This window comes from Aphidius gifuensis, linkage group LG3 (genome assembly GCF_014905175.1).
Source record: "Aphidius gifuensis isolate YNYX2018 linkage group LG3, ASM1490517v1, whole genome shotgun sequence".
NCBI lineage: Eukaryota > Metazoa > Arthropoda > Insecta > Hymenoptera > Braconidae > Aphidius > Aphidius gifuensis.
In genome coordinates, this window is record NC_057790.1 from 11,212,376 (window position 1) to 11,229,373 (window position 16,998).

The 16,998-nt window shown below is 30.8% G+C and overlaps 3 protein-coding genes across 4 annotated transcripts; 1 reads left to right on the forward strand and 2 right to left on the reverse strand.

Moving 5' to 3' along the window:
• Positions 1-3,174: 3,174 nt before the first annotated feature.
• Positions 3,175-4,175, reverse strand: LOC122850885 (E3 ubiquitin-protein ligase XIAP-like). The gene has a single exon (XM_044149941.1). It carries the CDS (start codon positions 3,874-3,876, stop codon positions 3,175-3,177), a length of 702 nt encoding a protein of 233 aa, XP_044005876.1. The 5' UTR covers positions 3,877-4,175.
• On the reverse strand, positions 3,959-11,421 carry LOC122851945 (putative nuclease HARBI1). The gene is made up of 3 exons (XM_044151484.1): positions 11,309-11,421; positions 10,296-11,238; positions 3,959-3,995 (listed from the first exon to the last, which is right to left on the reverse strand). Exon 2 carries the CDS (start codon positions 11,214-11,216, stop codon positions 10,410-10,412), a length of 807 nt encoding a protein of 268 aa, XP_044007419.1. The 5' UTR covers positions 11,217-11,238; positions 11,309-11,421; the 3' UTR covers positions 3,959-3,995; positions 10,296-10,409.
• On the forward strand, positions 8,617-10,169 carry LOC122851936. 2 transcript variants are annotated; one of them, XM_044151472.1, is made up of 3 exons: positions 8,617-8,755; positions 8,913-9,064; positions 9,142-10,169. In XM_044151472.1, exon 3 carries the CDS (start codon positions 9,180-9,182, stop codon positions 10,089-10,091), a length of 912 nt encoding a protein of 303 aa, XP_044007407.1. In that variant the 5' UTR covers positions 8,617-8,755; positions 8,913-9,064; positions 9,142-9,179; the 3' UTR covers positions 10,092-10,169. The 2 variants fall into 2 exon arrangements, with proteins under 2 accessions (XP_044007407.1, XP_044007406.1); XM_044151471.1 differs by having other exon boundaries at positions 8,913-10,169.
• Positions 11,422-16,998: the final 5,577 nt, after the last annotated feature.

Genomic DNA, 16,998 nt, shown 5'->3' on the forward strand with positions numbered 1-16,998 from the left:
CTGTTGATTTCGGAGAAACAAAGAAAAATTTCTTCTCTTCTTCGTTGATTTTAGAAAAAATTTCTCAGCAGTAAAATTTTTTTCACACAGTTGGAGAAATGGCGGACGATCTCTCCACCCTTTCTCAACTTTCTCCACCATTTGTTCAATTTTTTTCCAACTTTTTTAATTTTCAATTATTTAAAAGAATGACTAATTATTAATTGTTACATAACGCAAAGCATAATGATGTTTATTTTTGAAAAATGAAAATTCAAAGACACTTTTTTCCAAAAAAGCTGATGTACCGAGGTACTGGGTCTACAGAACTCCCGTGATCGTTTCATCAAATTGATGAATGTGGGAAAATAAGTGGAAAATTTCTCCTCGTCGTTGATTTCGGAAGAATTTCTCTGTGATAATTTTTCCCACGTTTTCTCGCGTACTTTTATCGCGGAGAAAAGTTTTCTTTTTTCACATGTTTCTCCGCGTATTCTCATCGTGGAAAATATTTCCGAACGTTTCTCTACAAGTCGATTCAGAAAATTCGGAAAAAATTGATACCTTTCTCCGCTCATTTCTCCGCATGGGTCAATTCGGGAGAAATTCGGAGTAATCACGGACAAATTCGGAGTAAATGAGGAGAAATTCGGGGTAATCGCGGAGAAATGGAGAAATCGCGGAGAATATTTTCACCAGGGTTTTGCTGTTAAAATAATGGATCACAATTTTTCTGTAGAATGTTTTTACGGAATATTACTTTTACCATAATTTCGAGTAGTTTATTTCAAATTAATAGAAAAACGTGATTACAGTTCGTATAAACCATTTTAATGGAAAAACGTCATTTTTGTGTGAAATCAGAAAAATCACTGGATAACGTCTATGGGCAAGCGCAAAATATACGATCCAGCAGTTTGAGAATTCTAGTTTAAAGTGCATTAATTCTTAAGTTCAACACCAAATTTGATGGATTAAAATGAAAAAACCCTAGGAACAAGATTTTCGAAAAAAATAACGGCCACCCTAATGTATATATATATATATATGTTTTTATTTTCGATTTATTTATATGCAAGAAGATTTGTTATTTCTTATATATAATTAATATCGATATTATTTCATCATTTACGGTTAAATTAAAATATGTAGAAGAATTGTACAGATGCATGAACCTGGCCTGCATAAGTCCTAACAAAATTATCTAGAATACTCATTAGAAGCGTCTTAATTTGTACTTTTTTTTACCGCAATTGTTTTCATTTGTACCTCAAAATTGAAGGGTGGAGAAAGTGTTAAAACCGATTTTTTTTCTAGATGACTCAGGGGGAAAAAAAATTGCTACAGACGCAGAATAATTTGTACTAAAGCCCGGAATTTGTACCTCAAAAATAAAAACAAAAAAAAAAATTGTTTACTCCAAAACGTTAATTAACAATTGAATATCTGCTTTAATTATTGAGGTAAACATTCCATTCTAGCTCACGTTCTACTCTTCAAAATAAAAAATAAATTATTTGAAAATATTTTTGAGGCACCATGCAATCGTTAATGAAAATCTTAAATCAACAATTGCATGGCGCCTTTAAAAATCAATATTTTTCAATAATTTTTTTTTGTTTTAAAGAGCAGACGTTAAGCTATAATTTGTATCTCAATAATAATAATAAAAAAACAAGTTACTCCTAAATTTCAATTTACAATACTTTGTTATTATTATTGAGGGTACAAAATTAGCCCACGTTCTGCTCTTTAAAATAAAGTAAAAATTATTCAAAAATATTGATTTTTAAAGGCGCCATGCAATTGTTAATCAAACATCTTTATTAACAATTGCATGCATGGTATCAAATAATATTTAAAATAATTTATTTTTTATTTTAAAGAGCAGAACGTGAGCTAACTTGTACCGTCAAGCCCTGATAGAAATATTTCTCCGCCATTACTCCGGCTTTCTTCGACATTACTTCGTTTTTGGCCCATTTCCGGAGAAATTACTCCGGCATGAGATTAATGTCGGAAAAATTAATCTGCCACGACTTTTTTGCCGGAATAATTTCTCCGCCATCAACCTCATGCCGGAGTAATTTCTCCGGAAATTGGCCAAAAACGACCCAGGTAGGAGTAAACGATTGTGCCAGGCCTGGCACAAGCTTGTGCACAAGGCTCACCTGCTTGTGTCTAGCTTGTGCTACAAGCTCGTGCCAAGGTTGTTGAGTGATTGGAAATGTGCCTATGTTACAAGCTTGATGACAAGCCTTGTGCCGAGGCTCGTGTCCCAGCCTCGTGTCAAGACTCGTATTCCAGCCTTGTGCCAAGGCTTGTGCCTCGGGCTTGACTCAAGCTTCAAAAAACAATTTAAAAAAAATATAAATAAATTATTATGGTTAATCCATTATTATTGTTAATTTAATAATTCCGACATTGTTATTTTTTAATTCAGACAATTCTATTAAACGATAATAATTAAACGAAAAACTAGGGACGCGACGCGGGATCGATCCGAGGCCTCTACGTGGAAGTCCAATGCACTATCATGTCGACCATCGGGGTATTGATAAAAGTGGTCGTCAAAATTTTTTATATAAATAAATTCTATTGAGACTAAACACACAGTCCTCGCGAATGCTTCACACAATAGTCAAAGCCTGATAATTTTTATTTGAAATTTATATTAAATTTATATATCTAATTACTATAATTTTTTTTTTTGAGTTAAATATATGCATAAGTCAAGTCTCGTGTCGGGCTTGGTGAAACAATGGGCACCAGCTTGAAACAAGGCTAATTTATAAGAAGCATTTAAAGTGAACGAGTTAGACCCGTGTATTATCATACAGAGACATAGCAACTTTTTCAATGGTCGATATTGTCATGAATGAAAATGTTAGAAATTTTTTTATTACTTTTATATTATTCTTTAATGTTTAAACTAACAACCGAAATTGACGCAGATAATTTTTCGAATAAATAAAAAGATATATTGGTATCTGAAGCGTAGGGTCTAGCGTTTGAGTCGGGCCAGGTGTATTTTTCTTTTTATTTATTATTTTATTAATTAATTTTTTAAATAATATTTCAAGTATGACTCTTTTTTGTAAGCAGCTGGGAATTATGTAATATAGGTTAAAAAAATAACACATTTCATTTATTTGAAAACAAAATTTATTTGATCTACTTTTGACAAATGTTCAATTATGATATTATTGGTTGAATGACACCAGGTATATGAACTCGACATATAATACATTTATCAATTGCTGGAGCACATTTTACACATGTAATCATATGTAAACAAGGAAGAAAAATAACAGACAAAGGTTTATTATAACAAATTTTACAAACAAATGTATCATCTTCTTTTTTACTTTTTTTATCTTTTTTTATTTTGTCTTTCTTTTTCTTAATTTTTTTTTCTTCTGTACTCCTTTCACATTTTTCAAAATTGTATTGCAATGAATATCGTTGCACAAAATCATTTCCTTTTACTAGTCGGAGAAAATAACATTCCGGAAAATATCGAGCATGTTCCTCCCATGGATCTTCATTATTTTTCCAATCTTTCATTCCATTTCCACAATGATGACAAATTACATAATCTCCTATAGACGAATATAAAAATCCAGCCTCAGCCATGAATTCTTTCGTCTGAGAAATATATTTCGGCCAATAATAAAATGTTTCTAATCGTGATTCATATGAGACCAGATCTTTTTCCGCTGGAGGTGTAGTAGATATTCCAACACAATGTTCTTCAATTGGAGGATTAAAATATTTTTCCATTTCAAGATCAATATAAAATTCAGCATAAAATGTACGGTCTTCTTCTCTTGAAGTAAATGAAACACGATACGAAGCACGAAAATCTATAGGTATACAATGTGGATCACCTTCCATAGGTATAAGTTGTGGACTTACTCCTCTAGGAACATTACCACAAGCTATATTTCTAATGAAACGACAGCTTGCTTTAGCTCGTTGATGATCTAGCCACGGATTGTCACCTCGACTCCATTCTACAATTTCAACACAACACTTAAAACATTTTAACTTAGATCCATAACCAGTATAATAAAATCTAGCAGCAGATAATCTTACAGGATCACAAATATCTGCTATGGGTGATAGCTATATACTTTTTTGTCTAGTTTCTTCTATACGATAAATATATTGATTATATCTACGTTTTCTATCCTCTACTGAAAACGTCATATTTAAAACTAGTAGTCGTAAAAGACGACCTGGGTACATTTTTTGATAATGTAATATGGGAGGAGAGTTCTGAACCAATGGATGCAGTTCCCCCCAATTTATAAACCACTTATTTTATTTTCCAATAAAAATTCCATACATGTTTTTTTATTAATTAATTTATTTAATTTCGATTACAAATAGATGATTGTATTTTAGATCCACTACCAGCAAGGAAATGAAAATTTTTGGAACTGCTTTTATAATCAAGTCTTCCGGATATGTTGTGTCATTATCATTACTTAAATTTCTGTAGTCAATATTATTGTTATTATTATTGAAAAATGAAAATCGTCTTAAAACTTCTTTATACTCATTCCACTTTTCTCCGTCATTTTTATTTGAATTTAAAATATTATGTAGTTGATTATCAAGACGTGACGTCACATCTCCGAGTGTTTAAACAGTACCTACGTCATTGTTTGTATTTAATTTATTAATCGAGTCTTCAAGAATTAAAACCATTTTTCTTGCATGTTCCATTATTTAAAATATTTTGTAATTACAGCTGTAATTATTGGAGTAAGTAATAAAGGTAACAAAATCAGTTTGAAAATATTCCTCGATATATTGATCTTTATCAGATTCAGTTTTGACCCAAGATGGGTACCCAATGGCTTCTTGTTTTATTTTAAGAAAAGTATCAAGAGGCACGGTAGTGCCTCGCGTCAAGTATGAGAAAAAAAAAAGTGGGAGAAACGAGATTAACTACCGTGCCTATATATTATCGGCATAAAGCTAACCCTATCCCTCCAATTCCTTGCGAAATTATTTTAAAATATGATTGATCAGATAAAAATATTATGTCTACTGATCGATTCATTGAATCAATATCACACTTTTTCATAAAAAAGATTTTTTTTTTTTTTTTAAAACTTTTGAAAATCGTTTTTTTTAAGAAATTGCGTTTTTTCTTGAATTTCTTTAAAAAGTTAGGGCACACTCACGAACATTACAAAACGAAATTTTATATAAAAGCATTATGGCTTTCAAGTCCAGAGCAATTCGACAACATTATAAAAATAAAATTGAGAAAGAATAGTAGAACGGTGTGAAAGAACCTTCATTTATATGAGTACAATATTTAATATCGCATCGATGGTGCTATAGTATTCAATATCGCATCGGAGGTGCGCGCGCCATATGGTGTTGGGATTATTGCAGTTTTAGAAATTGCGTTTTTCCTGAAATTTTTCTCAAGAGTTAGGGCACTCTGACAAACATTATAAAATAAAATCAAATCGAAGCAACAGAAAGCATAATTGCCTCCGGTCCAGAGCGATTTATAATAAAAATAAAATTAAGCAAGAATAGTAAATGGTGTGAAAAAACTTTTAGGTATATTTACAGTATTCAATATCGCATCGATGGCGCAAATTCAATAATGATACTGTAAGCTGCTTTAAGCTATGTTTCTAAGTCATATGTTGTTGTTATTGTTTGTTTTTCTTTTCATCAAGTTTAATGAGTTTTTGTTTTTACATTAAGTAAAAGAATTCATTTTTGAATATCTAAATCAGCTGCTAGAAGCATCTGTCTATAGAGCAAAACAGCTATCATATTTTTTTTACTATTTTGACTTGTTCAACTTGTTTTGTTTTGTGATGCAGAACTATTTAGTAAGTTTGAGTAACAAATGTTATTAATAATAAAATGTCAAATAAAGTGAATAATATTTAAAACAATGATGCCCAAGACATCATTATCAACGAATTTCTCGATGGTGTAATTAATATATCACATATTAATTTTGATGATGACAATGAAAGATAGTTGCTGTCAGTGAGTTACAAAACATCATTATCAAGTGTCGAAAATCTTCAAGCTTGGTTAAGAAAACATTTAACAGTAAGTTCACTTAATGATTTATCGACCGATACAACAAAAACAATTGATATGAGAACTTTTACGAGACCGAAAAAAATGGAAGAATGAGTTTGAAATTAATAATGGAAATAACATGACCAACAAGTAATAATGTTTGGAAATTAAATTATCAACAAGAATCATCAATAAAAATAAATAATGAAAATGATAATACAAATCAAAAAGACAAAGAACATGCGTCAGCAATGTTGAGACCATCAGTGTCAGGCACGTTATTAATATTATATTAGAAAGTCTTGTTGCATTTTTAAATATGCCACAATCAAATAATATTAATTCTTTTATCAATGTAACACCTGATTTTGAGGATGCAACAATTATAAACACATCAGACCATTTTTTTTTAGATACATCAACAACAGATATTGATAAAATTAATAAAAACGAAATTAACGATAATAAATTTACATATTCAGATTGAAACATTCACAATGTAACGATGATATTGGTGATAGTTTAGCAATGGCTGTTTCAGAAATTTTACCTTAATCAATGATGCAAATAAGTATGTTTAGTGATGTTTCTGGAAGAAATCCATCTTCTAAAGATAAGTTGGATAATTGAAATGGTGAAATTGACGATAGGTTTCACAGTAAAACTATTACTAATACAAATAATACTTTTACGTCTAAATCGTTAAACGTATTGGGCAAAAAAAATTAATAATATTTTTACTGAATCATTAAATGTTTTTAATGGTAAGAATTTGTAACTTTAACTTCATTTAAAAAAACAAATTATGCTACATTCACTGAACTAGTTGATGTTATATCAACAAAATATGACAAAATTGTTGATACATGTTATTATCAAATAATATGTCAATAGACAATAATGAGACATTTACGGAATCATTAGATAGTTTGTCAAAAAAAAAAATAATAATAATGAAACATTTACATCAGGTGAATTAAAAAGTGCATTATCAACACCATCAGTTAGAAAATCATTAATTGCTAATGCAACATATGATACTGATTTGCCATATCATTAAAGCTATGCATTATAACAACAGATTCAGACTCATTATTATTTAGAAGAAAATCAAAACATTAATGACAGTATTCATTTACAACTATTTCCAAACTCAACATTCAACTGTGCTAAGAATCAAGATGATGATGATTGTGATGATAAAAATACGACATTTAGATTTTTCAGATATTACCATATTACATTAATGAATCGTTGACATTTAGCCTACATTTTATTAGAAAATTGAAATAAATATGAATTGACAATTAAGAAAATAATTTAAACTTAAAAATCAAAATTAATCAATGAATTAATTCAACTATAATTAATTGTATTTATATGAACGTAAAAAAAAAAAAAAAAAAACCCATTAAACTTGATGGACAAAAAATAAACAAAAACAACATGTGACTTTGTGCATTGGACTTACTAGCGCCGTTACTGGTAATAATATGTACTGGCTTGCTCCGATTGCTCCATTCCGCGAGCTTCAACAGCTGCCTATAGGAAAAGCTAATACAAAATGTCACGACACCGATTACTCTCCTTATAAAACTTCATGAGAATAAATATTAAATTAATTCGTCAAAGTATGAAAAAAAATATATTATCATTAAAACTTTACAAAAAGATGTGATATCATAACGAAAAAAAAAAACTAGTTTTTTTTACAAAAAGAAGTGTCAAGTATTTGAAATCGTTTAGCTATTTTATTTTTTCAATACAAAAAGATGTGATACCAAAAAAAGTAAAAAATTAAATATATTTTTAATGCATATAATTAAGTCTTAAGTGTTGACAAAATTTTTAACTTGACCCCACCTTTTTTGTCCAATTTGAATTTCATATTTATATATAATATATATTGAACCAGGGAGGGTCAAGTTTAAAATTTTGTGAACAGTTAAAACTTAATAATATGCATTAAAAATATATTTAATTCTTGACTTTTTTTGGTACCACATCTTTTTGTATTAAAAAAATAAAATAGCTAAACGATTTCGAATACTTGACGCTTCTTTTTGTAAAAAAAACTAGGTTTTTTTTTTTTTTTATCATTTATATATTCTGTGAATAAACCATCTTCATTAGTTTCTTTATTATTCATAGACATTTTATCGTAATGCCGAACATCATATATTTTTTCTATTACATATCATTTTGTTAAAGCACATTTGAGTTCTGACGTGACTCAAGTACCGATCAAACTTCTTTCATTATTATTATGATTACAAAAACCTGGCTCCATTGTATCAACACATGTACGACAGAGTGGAAAATAGAGTTTTTTATTTTTCGAACGTACAGGCAAAACAGGCATGTGTAAATCAGACGGTGCAAGTACACGACATTTTATTAATCCATTAATTTTTGATATATCCTTATTTGGGAATTCTTGTTCGATATCACGACCAGGGGTCCGTTCGTAATGGCAATTCGGCGGGGTTAGAGTTGCGAGGGTTAAGTTAACTCCCAACTATAACACCGTCCGTTCGTATTGGCCAGAGTTAGTGTTAACTTAACTCTGACATATGTATGTATACTTACATAGCAACACATAAATGAGTACGAATTATAGTCTTGTTTTTTTTAATAATAAAAACAAGATTTATTATTGTAAAATCTTGCCAGAAAAATAAAATTTGTTTAAAGAATATCAAAGGTATGTATATACATGGTAAAATTTTAATTTATATATATAAATGACAGTTATTTTGCAACTTGTCAATAACCTTATCGATTGATACAAGTTTATCCATAAACAAGTAGACTATAATTATTATGTATATAAAAATACCAATTGATTTACTGCCTTTCAGATATCATTTTAAAAATGTTTGCTTATTCAAAAGCAAGCACATCAACAGGTGCAGGAGTACTTATGGTACCTGTTCCAGGAGTGAACGGTGATAGATGGATGGAAGATTCGAGTGGTAACATATTTGTCCAGCTTGGACCTGACAGTGAGCATGTAAATTTATTCTTTACTATGAACCGTTTAATATAAACTAATGTAATTTATTAACAGTGTATGTAGTTTTTTTATAGATTATCAATGGTTACCTTTTACACTAGCATTGAAGAATATGTTTTTTCCTGATATGTTTGGACCGAGTACTTTGTCCAGTATTCCGAGTACTTCGTCCAGTGCTCTGAGTACTCAAAAAACACAGACTCAAGCTCAAAAAGGAAAACGCAAAAATTGGACTGACGCACAAGTGCGTTTTTTGATTGAGCTTTGGACAAAGTATCGTCCAAATTTTGAAAGCACAGCCATGTCCACTGCCCAAGTGTGGAAACTAGTTGCCAATGAAGAAGGCTATCATACACCTGTGCAACTTTCCGATAAATGGAAAGCTTTAAAAAAAGTATTTGCTTCCGAAATGGAGAAAGTAGGTGACAAAAACACTGGAGGCAAAGCTGACGACAAATGGAAATTCTTTGATGAATTTTATGAGTTATTTAAAGATGATCCAAAATACACTCCTGTTTGTATTGCGTCAAGTCGCAAAGGCTCTGCCAATTTACATACATATAAAAAAGTTGAAGATGAAAATAAAAACAGAGAAAATTGTTTTGATAACAGTTCATCCGATTATGAGAATTATGAATATTTGGATAACACAACTAGTGACAATGAATCAACATCAGAGATATCAACACCACTGTCCACATCAACCTCGTCGGCAGAAAAAAAGAAGAATAATTCAACTGAATTACCAACACAATTGTCCACTTCAACACCTGTGTCAGCAATCTTGTTGTCAAGAAAAAGAAATAATAAATCAACTGGCGAGGTTGATCAGCTGCCACCATCAAAAAAAACAAAAGCAGATTTATTTATTGAGAAATTAGAAAAATCTGATATAGAGAGGGAGAAAAGAATGGTGGCTTGTCATCAAGAAAGAATGGAAATGACTGGCATGGCTGTGAAATATCTAGTTGATATTTCTAACACCATGAAGAAGTTAGTAGGCGAAAAAGTAGAAAAGACATGAATAGTCATTCCTAGTTTGTTTAATATGCTTTTCTATTTTGTTATACTTATATTGATGTTTTTTGAAGTTACTAATAGTTATAATTATAGGTCAGATGAGATATTTAATGTTTCGATAAATAATGTTGCTTTTTATTATATTATAATGTATGCAAAAAAATAACTGTATAATAAAAATTAAAAAATATATGCAATTTTCTTTTACATTTTCCAGTAATCATGTGATGCAAGTGGTCGACAAGAACTGAAAAAAAATAATTTCTTCTTCTTGCTTTTATCAAAAATTATCCAGGATGTATAAAAATCATTATTTATAGTTTTATAAATCCATGACTTCGTTAGCTAGTCGTTCCCGTCGTGCTTCACCAGTTTCATTAGCAACATAAGGAGCCACATCATCCTCATGTCTATCATTTTGATTATCTGGATTGTCCGCACCCATAAAAATTTGTCCTTCTTGCTCGAACAATTCTATTAAACTATTAGGATCCATACGACAAATGTTTTGCAGCACACAACAAGCAATTATTGTCGATGGAATAAGATCAATGCGGCTCATATCAAGATATTGCATACGACGAAATCGTCCGAAAAATAATGCCCAAGCTCGTTCAATCGCAGTACGAGTTCTGGCATGAGCTGTATTGAAATTTATTTCACGAGGTGTTGAAACACGATTAGCAACCCATGGCGTGATACACCACGGTTCAAGTGGATAGGCCTTGTCACCTATGATAAATTGATCATCATCCAAAAACAACTGACGATCGTTAGTCAATTCGTTGTAGATATCAGATTGACGAAAAATTCGAATATCAGCAACTGAACCAGGATACCCGGTAAAACAATCTAAAAAATACAAATTGTTGTTACTAATTCCTTGTAAAGTAATAGCCGAATAGAATTTACGACAAGTATACGATTGTGGGTATACTTGTGGTGTTTTGATTCTGATATACGTCCCATGGACATCTCCAACAACGCCACGAAGACCAGCGACATTTTGAAATGATTGTACTGTCTGTTGACGATTTTCTCTGTTCGGCCATACAATTACTTCTGGAGAAATTGTATTTAATGCTGAAACGACTTTGACAAAAGCAAGCCACAAATCTGACTTACTCATATCAAAACGTTCAGCAACAGATCTAGAAATACAAATGGAAGAATGATTTATTAATAACAATGAAAAAGTATTTTGAAAATTCTTATTTTCACCTGTAGCTTTCTGGGGTCGTTAAAATCCAGATTACAGCTAGGATTTTGTTTAATTTTCTGGTAAATTGTCTACCACTATTGCGTCGACTATCAAGCAATGGCCATAAGCACTTTTAAACTTGATTGAATGACGTCCTTGACATTCTAAAATGAGACTGGAACTGATCGTTGCTACACTGCCATAAAACATCTTCGACATAGAACCGAATATGATTGGGGTCATTTCTAATAGCTAGGTGAGCTAACAAATTTAGAATGTTGTTAGTATCTTCACTATTAATATTTTTCATTTCATCAAAATCATTCAAAAAAAGTAGGGTGGTAAGACCACCAACCGTAGCAACAGCTCCAGCAACAATTTCCAAGTTATGATTTGCATTTTCAACTATTTGTGGCTGAAATAATAATAAAGATATATTCACTTATTGAAACATCAAGCTCATTCTAACCAAAAATTGTTGATTAATATTAACTTCAAATTTTAAAACAATTTGTATTTTTATATACATAATAATTATAGTCTACTTGTTTATGGATAAACTTGTATCAATCGATAAGGTTATGTTATTGACAAGTTGCAAAATAACTGTCATTTATATATATAAATTAAAATTTTACCATGTATATACAATATACATACCTTTGATATTTTTTAAACAAATTTTATTTTTCTGGCAAGATTTTAGGATAATAAATCTTGTTTTTATTATTAAAAAAAACAAGACTATAATTCGTACTCATTTATGTGTTGCTATGTTAGTATACATACATATGTCAGAGTTAAGTTAACACTAACTCTGGCCAATACGAACGGACGGTGTTATAGTTGGGAGTTAACTTAACCCTCGCAACTCTAACCCCGCCGAATTGCCATTACGAACGGACCCCAGCAAATACTTTAGGATGAGCTTATGGAAATGGAGATTGCTTAAGGACAGCCGGATAATGACTTGTGGAATCTACATACTGTATAGTTTCTTCGGGTTGTACTGAATATGACTCGACAAAATTGACCGTTCTACCACCAAAATCAGCATCATGTGGGTTTAATGCTGTGTAATAATTTTCATCAATAGAATCAACGAATTTTTTTACTTGAGGTACATCTTTTAACAATTTTTTAAAATCACATCCCTATTTTTCAATAACATCATAACCTTGATCTTCTAAATACTTTGTAATATTTTGCGTACGTTCATAATGTTCATTCAAAGTCGATACATCCGTGCCACCAACAACCGTGATTCTGAAAAATGTTTTTTCGTCTCTTATTTATACTATCAACTCTAATTTTTTTTTGACTTATTTTAACTTCATAAGAATTGCCAGCATTCTTACCACTTAAGATATTCTTTTGACTGATTATCACTTAATCTATAGCCTGATCTAGGAACGATCCCGATCCTTTCTTTAGTAAGATAGTTACGTTGAAAAACACTTATACATAATGAAGCACAAGTCAAAGCTCCACGGAATGGATTAACATTAGTTATTTTTAAAGTTAAATTTATAAATTTTCAACATGCCATACGTAAAACAATTACATCCAGAGTACAATAAAGTTTCATTTCTTTTCTAAAATGAAATAATTCTCCAGAGTCTACTCTTTCTTAATACCACTCATCAAATTTGTCGGCTTCTTTTTTATTTTTCGCACGCACACCATACATTTCTGGTAGTGGTACTTCACCGATATAATTTTGATTTAATTTATTATTAGAAAAATGTGGAAAATAGCCTTTAGAAATTTTTTTATCAAGACCGAATCCGAGGTAAAGCACTCAAAGGTGCTTGTAAAAAAATTGAGTGAATCTATACATTTAATATTTTCAATTGACAAAACTTTAATACTTGTACCAGTTACTATAGTACTAATTTTTCCTTCTAATTTACGATTATTTAATTTTTTTAAAAGCCACTGACCATCATAATTTTTTTGTTCATGAGCTGATATAATAGTTTCACTATATTTATTTTTTATTCCAAATAAAAAATCAACAAATTTTTCTACAGTTTCTTTCCTTTCGGCAATGAATTCGCAAGTAGTACATAAACCACATTTATTCTCGATTGGTATTCAGGGTCATCTGAATCACTCGTATCATTCATACATTTATCGCACACAAGATGAACTACTACATAATTAACTTCATGAATTTTATAAATTTTATTATCATTATTAACTGTTTTAGATTGCATTGTCTTGAAATCATAAAAAACAACCACAAAGATCTTCTTTTTTTATAATTTATTTTACTTTTAAAATAACATAAATGTGATGGTGGTTGAAGCTCCTCACACGCTGAACAATAATAATATCCACACAAATGACGCGAATTTAAGGTAATTTTTTAAAAACATTTGTTACACTATTTTATTGCCTCACACACTGAATGCTTTGAATTATAAGATTGAGCTGTCCGATGTTTTTCTAACCATTGATCTCCATAAAAAGTTCGTTCATAATCATGACACTCAATTATATCTACATTTATCTCACACAAATTATTTAAACATCGGTCACAACGACCAGGACATGACAAATGCGTCTCAGGTGATGAATATCTTTTATCACAAATTAAACAATAGATTAGATTAGATTAGATTTATTTATTTATTGTGTCATATACATTTTGATACATATTTGAGCCACATTGCCTCTTTAGTAGGCGTACACTATTATTTGATGCTTAGCATTAAAGTGTAGGATTGTTCCCTCCCCCATATATCACCCTTTCTTTCATTTTCGACTTTTTTATTTTATCTTTTAAGTTTGAGGTTACGTTATGATCTTTCTTCTTTTACCATTTGGTATCACAGCTTGACTTTTTTATTTCTCCTCTCTATTTATTTCTTTTAACATTTAGCTAAATTTAGTTCAGTTTAATTAAATTTTCTTTTTTCTTCTTTTTAACTTTTCACTTTATTATTAATTTATTTAATATTAAGGTTAATAAACTGCGTAAAGTTCTTGTTATCTATCTATATATTTACAGGGTATTAGAGATGATTCTTGCAGCATTAATTATTAAGTTATTAATTCCTTTTATTTGTATTTTTATTTATTTGTTGAAGGTATACTATTTGTTTTTGTTTATTTATTTATTTTTCACATTCATCTTCAAACATTCTCACCCATTTACAAAGCATGCTGTTTATATTTCCTCTCAATACTTTCACAACTGCATTCATCATATCTTCCTCAGCCACACCCTTAAATAGTCTGTCCATTTCATTAATAATCTCTCTATCACATTTATCTCTCAACATTGGACACACCAGAACATGTTCTAGTGTCTCCAAGTGAATTCCACACATTCTGCACTCCCATTCATTACCGTTGTATTTCGTGTTCTCTTTTTTAAAAGCTCTCCCTATGTTACCGCATCTCATTCTGGCCCAACATACCTTGTCATAGGCACTTACATTTTTATCCAACCAGTAATTCTCTATTCTTTCTCCTGATCTTATGAACTTGTATAGTGTGTTGTACGAGCTTTCTAGTACTTTTTTGTTTGTGTCTTCCCTTTTCATCTCTATCCATTTACAATATCCCTCTTCTAATTTTGTCAGTATATCATCTCTCTCCTCTCTATTGAAAATGCCCTTACAAACTTCTTTGCATCCCAATTGCTCTAATCTACCGCAAAATTCAGTACCCCAGTTTGATTTGTTGTTATTCATTATCCCTCTACACTCTTCCCTCAGACAAATTTTTGCTAGCCTTGTATCTCTCATTGTTAATATTTTGTCGATGAAGTTAATTGCTCTTTTAACCATTTTTTCTTTCGTTGTTTCAATCCCCGACTCTCTACCCCATATATACGCCGGTGTATTTTTTTTTATACCCATTGCTCTCTTTATCATTTCTCCATATATTTTGTCTAAAGTTACTCTATCTTTCCAACCCCATATTTCGGCGCCATACATCATGTTTGCTTCTACAATCGTGTTAATCAAATATACCCTTTTTTTGAATTGATTTCTGTTTGAATTTTTTATCAGCTTCCATGTGCTGACTGCTGCTTTTCTCCCTTTCATCGCCAGGTAATCTATATGCTTGTCCCACCCACCATTACTGTTTATTTTACATCCTAGATATGTGAATTCTTTCACTGTCTCTATCTCTTCTCCCTTATACATCCATTTTTTGTCAATTTTTCTCCTTCTGCTCTTTGATATCAACATCATTTTTGTTTTTTTTATATTTACTTCCATCATATTCTTTTTTTCAAATTTTTCAACTAGCTTTAGTACTTCTCTCATTTGTGCTTCATTCTCTGCAAACATGACTACATCATCTGCATATTTTAGCATAAATATTTTTTTGTTCCCGATTACCACTCCCCCTGTATTTCTTTTCTCCCATTCTTCTTCCATATCATCTACAAAAATGTTAAACAGTATTGAGCTCAATGCACAGCCTTGCCTAACCCCACTGTTTGTTTTAAACTCTTCTAATTCTCTCCCATTTACCTTTACTTTGCATTTATTTTCTTTGTATATGCCTTTTAGGATTCTCAGCATTCTGCCATTTATCCCTATACCCTCAATTTTTTTAAATAATAAATCTCTATTTACGTAATCAAACGCTTTTTTAAAGTCAACGAATAACGCATATAATTCTTTTTTTTCTTTAAGTTTATGTCCTATTATTGAGTTCAGCACAAATACCTGTTCGATCGTTCCCCTGCCTTTTCTAAATCCCGCCTGTGATTCCCTTAATTTGTTATTGTTTTCTATCCATGTCTCTAACCTATTACCTATAATATTTGTAAAAAGTTTATACCCTGAATTTAATAATGATATTCCCCGGTAATTGTCGACCTTATTCCGCTCACCTCCTTTAAAAATTGGACAAATAATTGCGTTACTCCAGTCTGCCGGTATTTCACCATCTAACCATATTTTGTTTAACCCCGCTAACAATATCTCTTTACTTATACCCCTTAATGTGATTAAGAATTCCAGCTCAACACCATCTGTACCCGCCGCTTTCCCTCTCTTGACTTTTTTTAAAGCCTTCTCGATTTCCTGTAAGCTAATTAATTTGTTCATTATGTTATCCTCTGCTGTCATTCTAACATTTGACGTCATAATCCCTCCCTTTTTTTTATTCATATCAGTTAAATGTCTATTTTCTATATTTACTGTGTTTTCCTCTATTGTACTTGAACTGTGCGTAACCCCCCTCCCCTCTGTGACTTTTCTAAAATGGTCCGTCCATTCTTCTGGTTTAATACTCTCACTTACCTTTTTTATTTTTTTCTCGCCTCTGAATTCATTTATTATTCCCCACCATGTACCCATGTCTCTACAGCAGTCGAGGCTTTTCCATCTCTCTTTCCTCCACTCATCTCTCACACTATTACAGACTTTCACATACTCTCCTTTCATGCTTTTAAACACTCTCCAGTTATTGATACATGCATTCTTTCTGTACACATTCAAACATTTATACATCTCTCTCTTTTTTTGTGAACATTCTCTGTTAAACCATGCAGCGTGCTCTATTTTTCTTTTATTTTTTTTATTATTAGCTATTTCTATCTTTTTTTTTATTATTTTATATCCATATTTTTTCTTACCGTAATTAATGCTGCTGTCTTCATCTCTATTACCTTGTTTTGAATTATTTTTTTTTTTTTCTTTCACCACCTGGAACATATTACATTCTATTGCAACGGCCT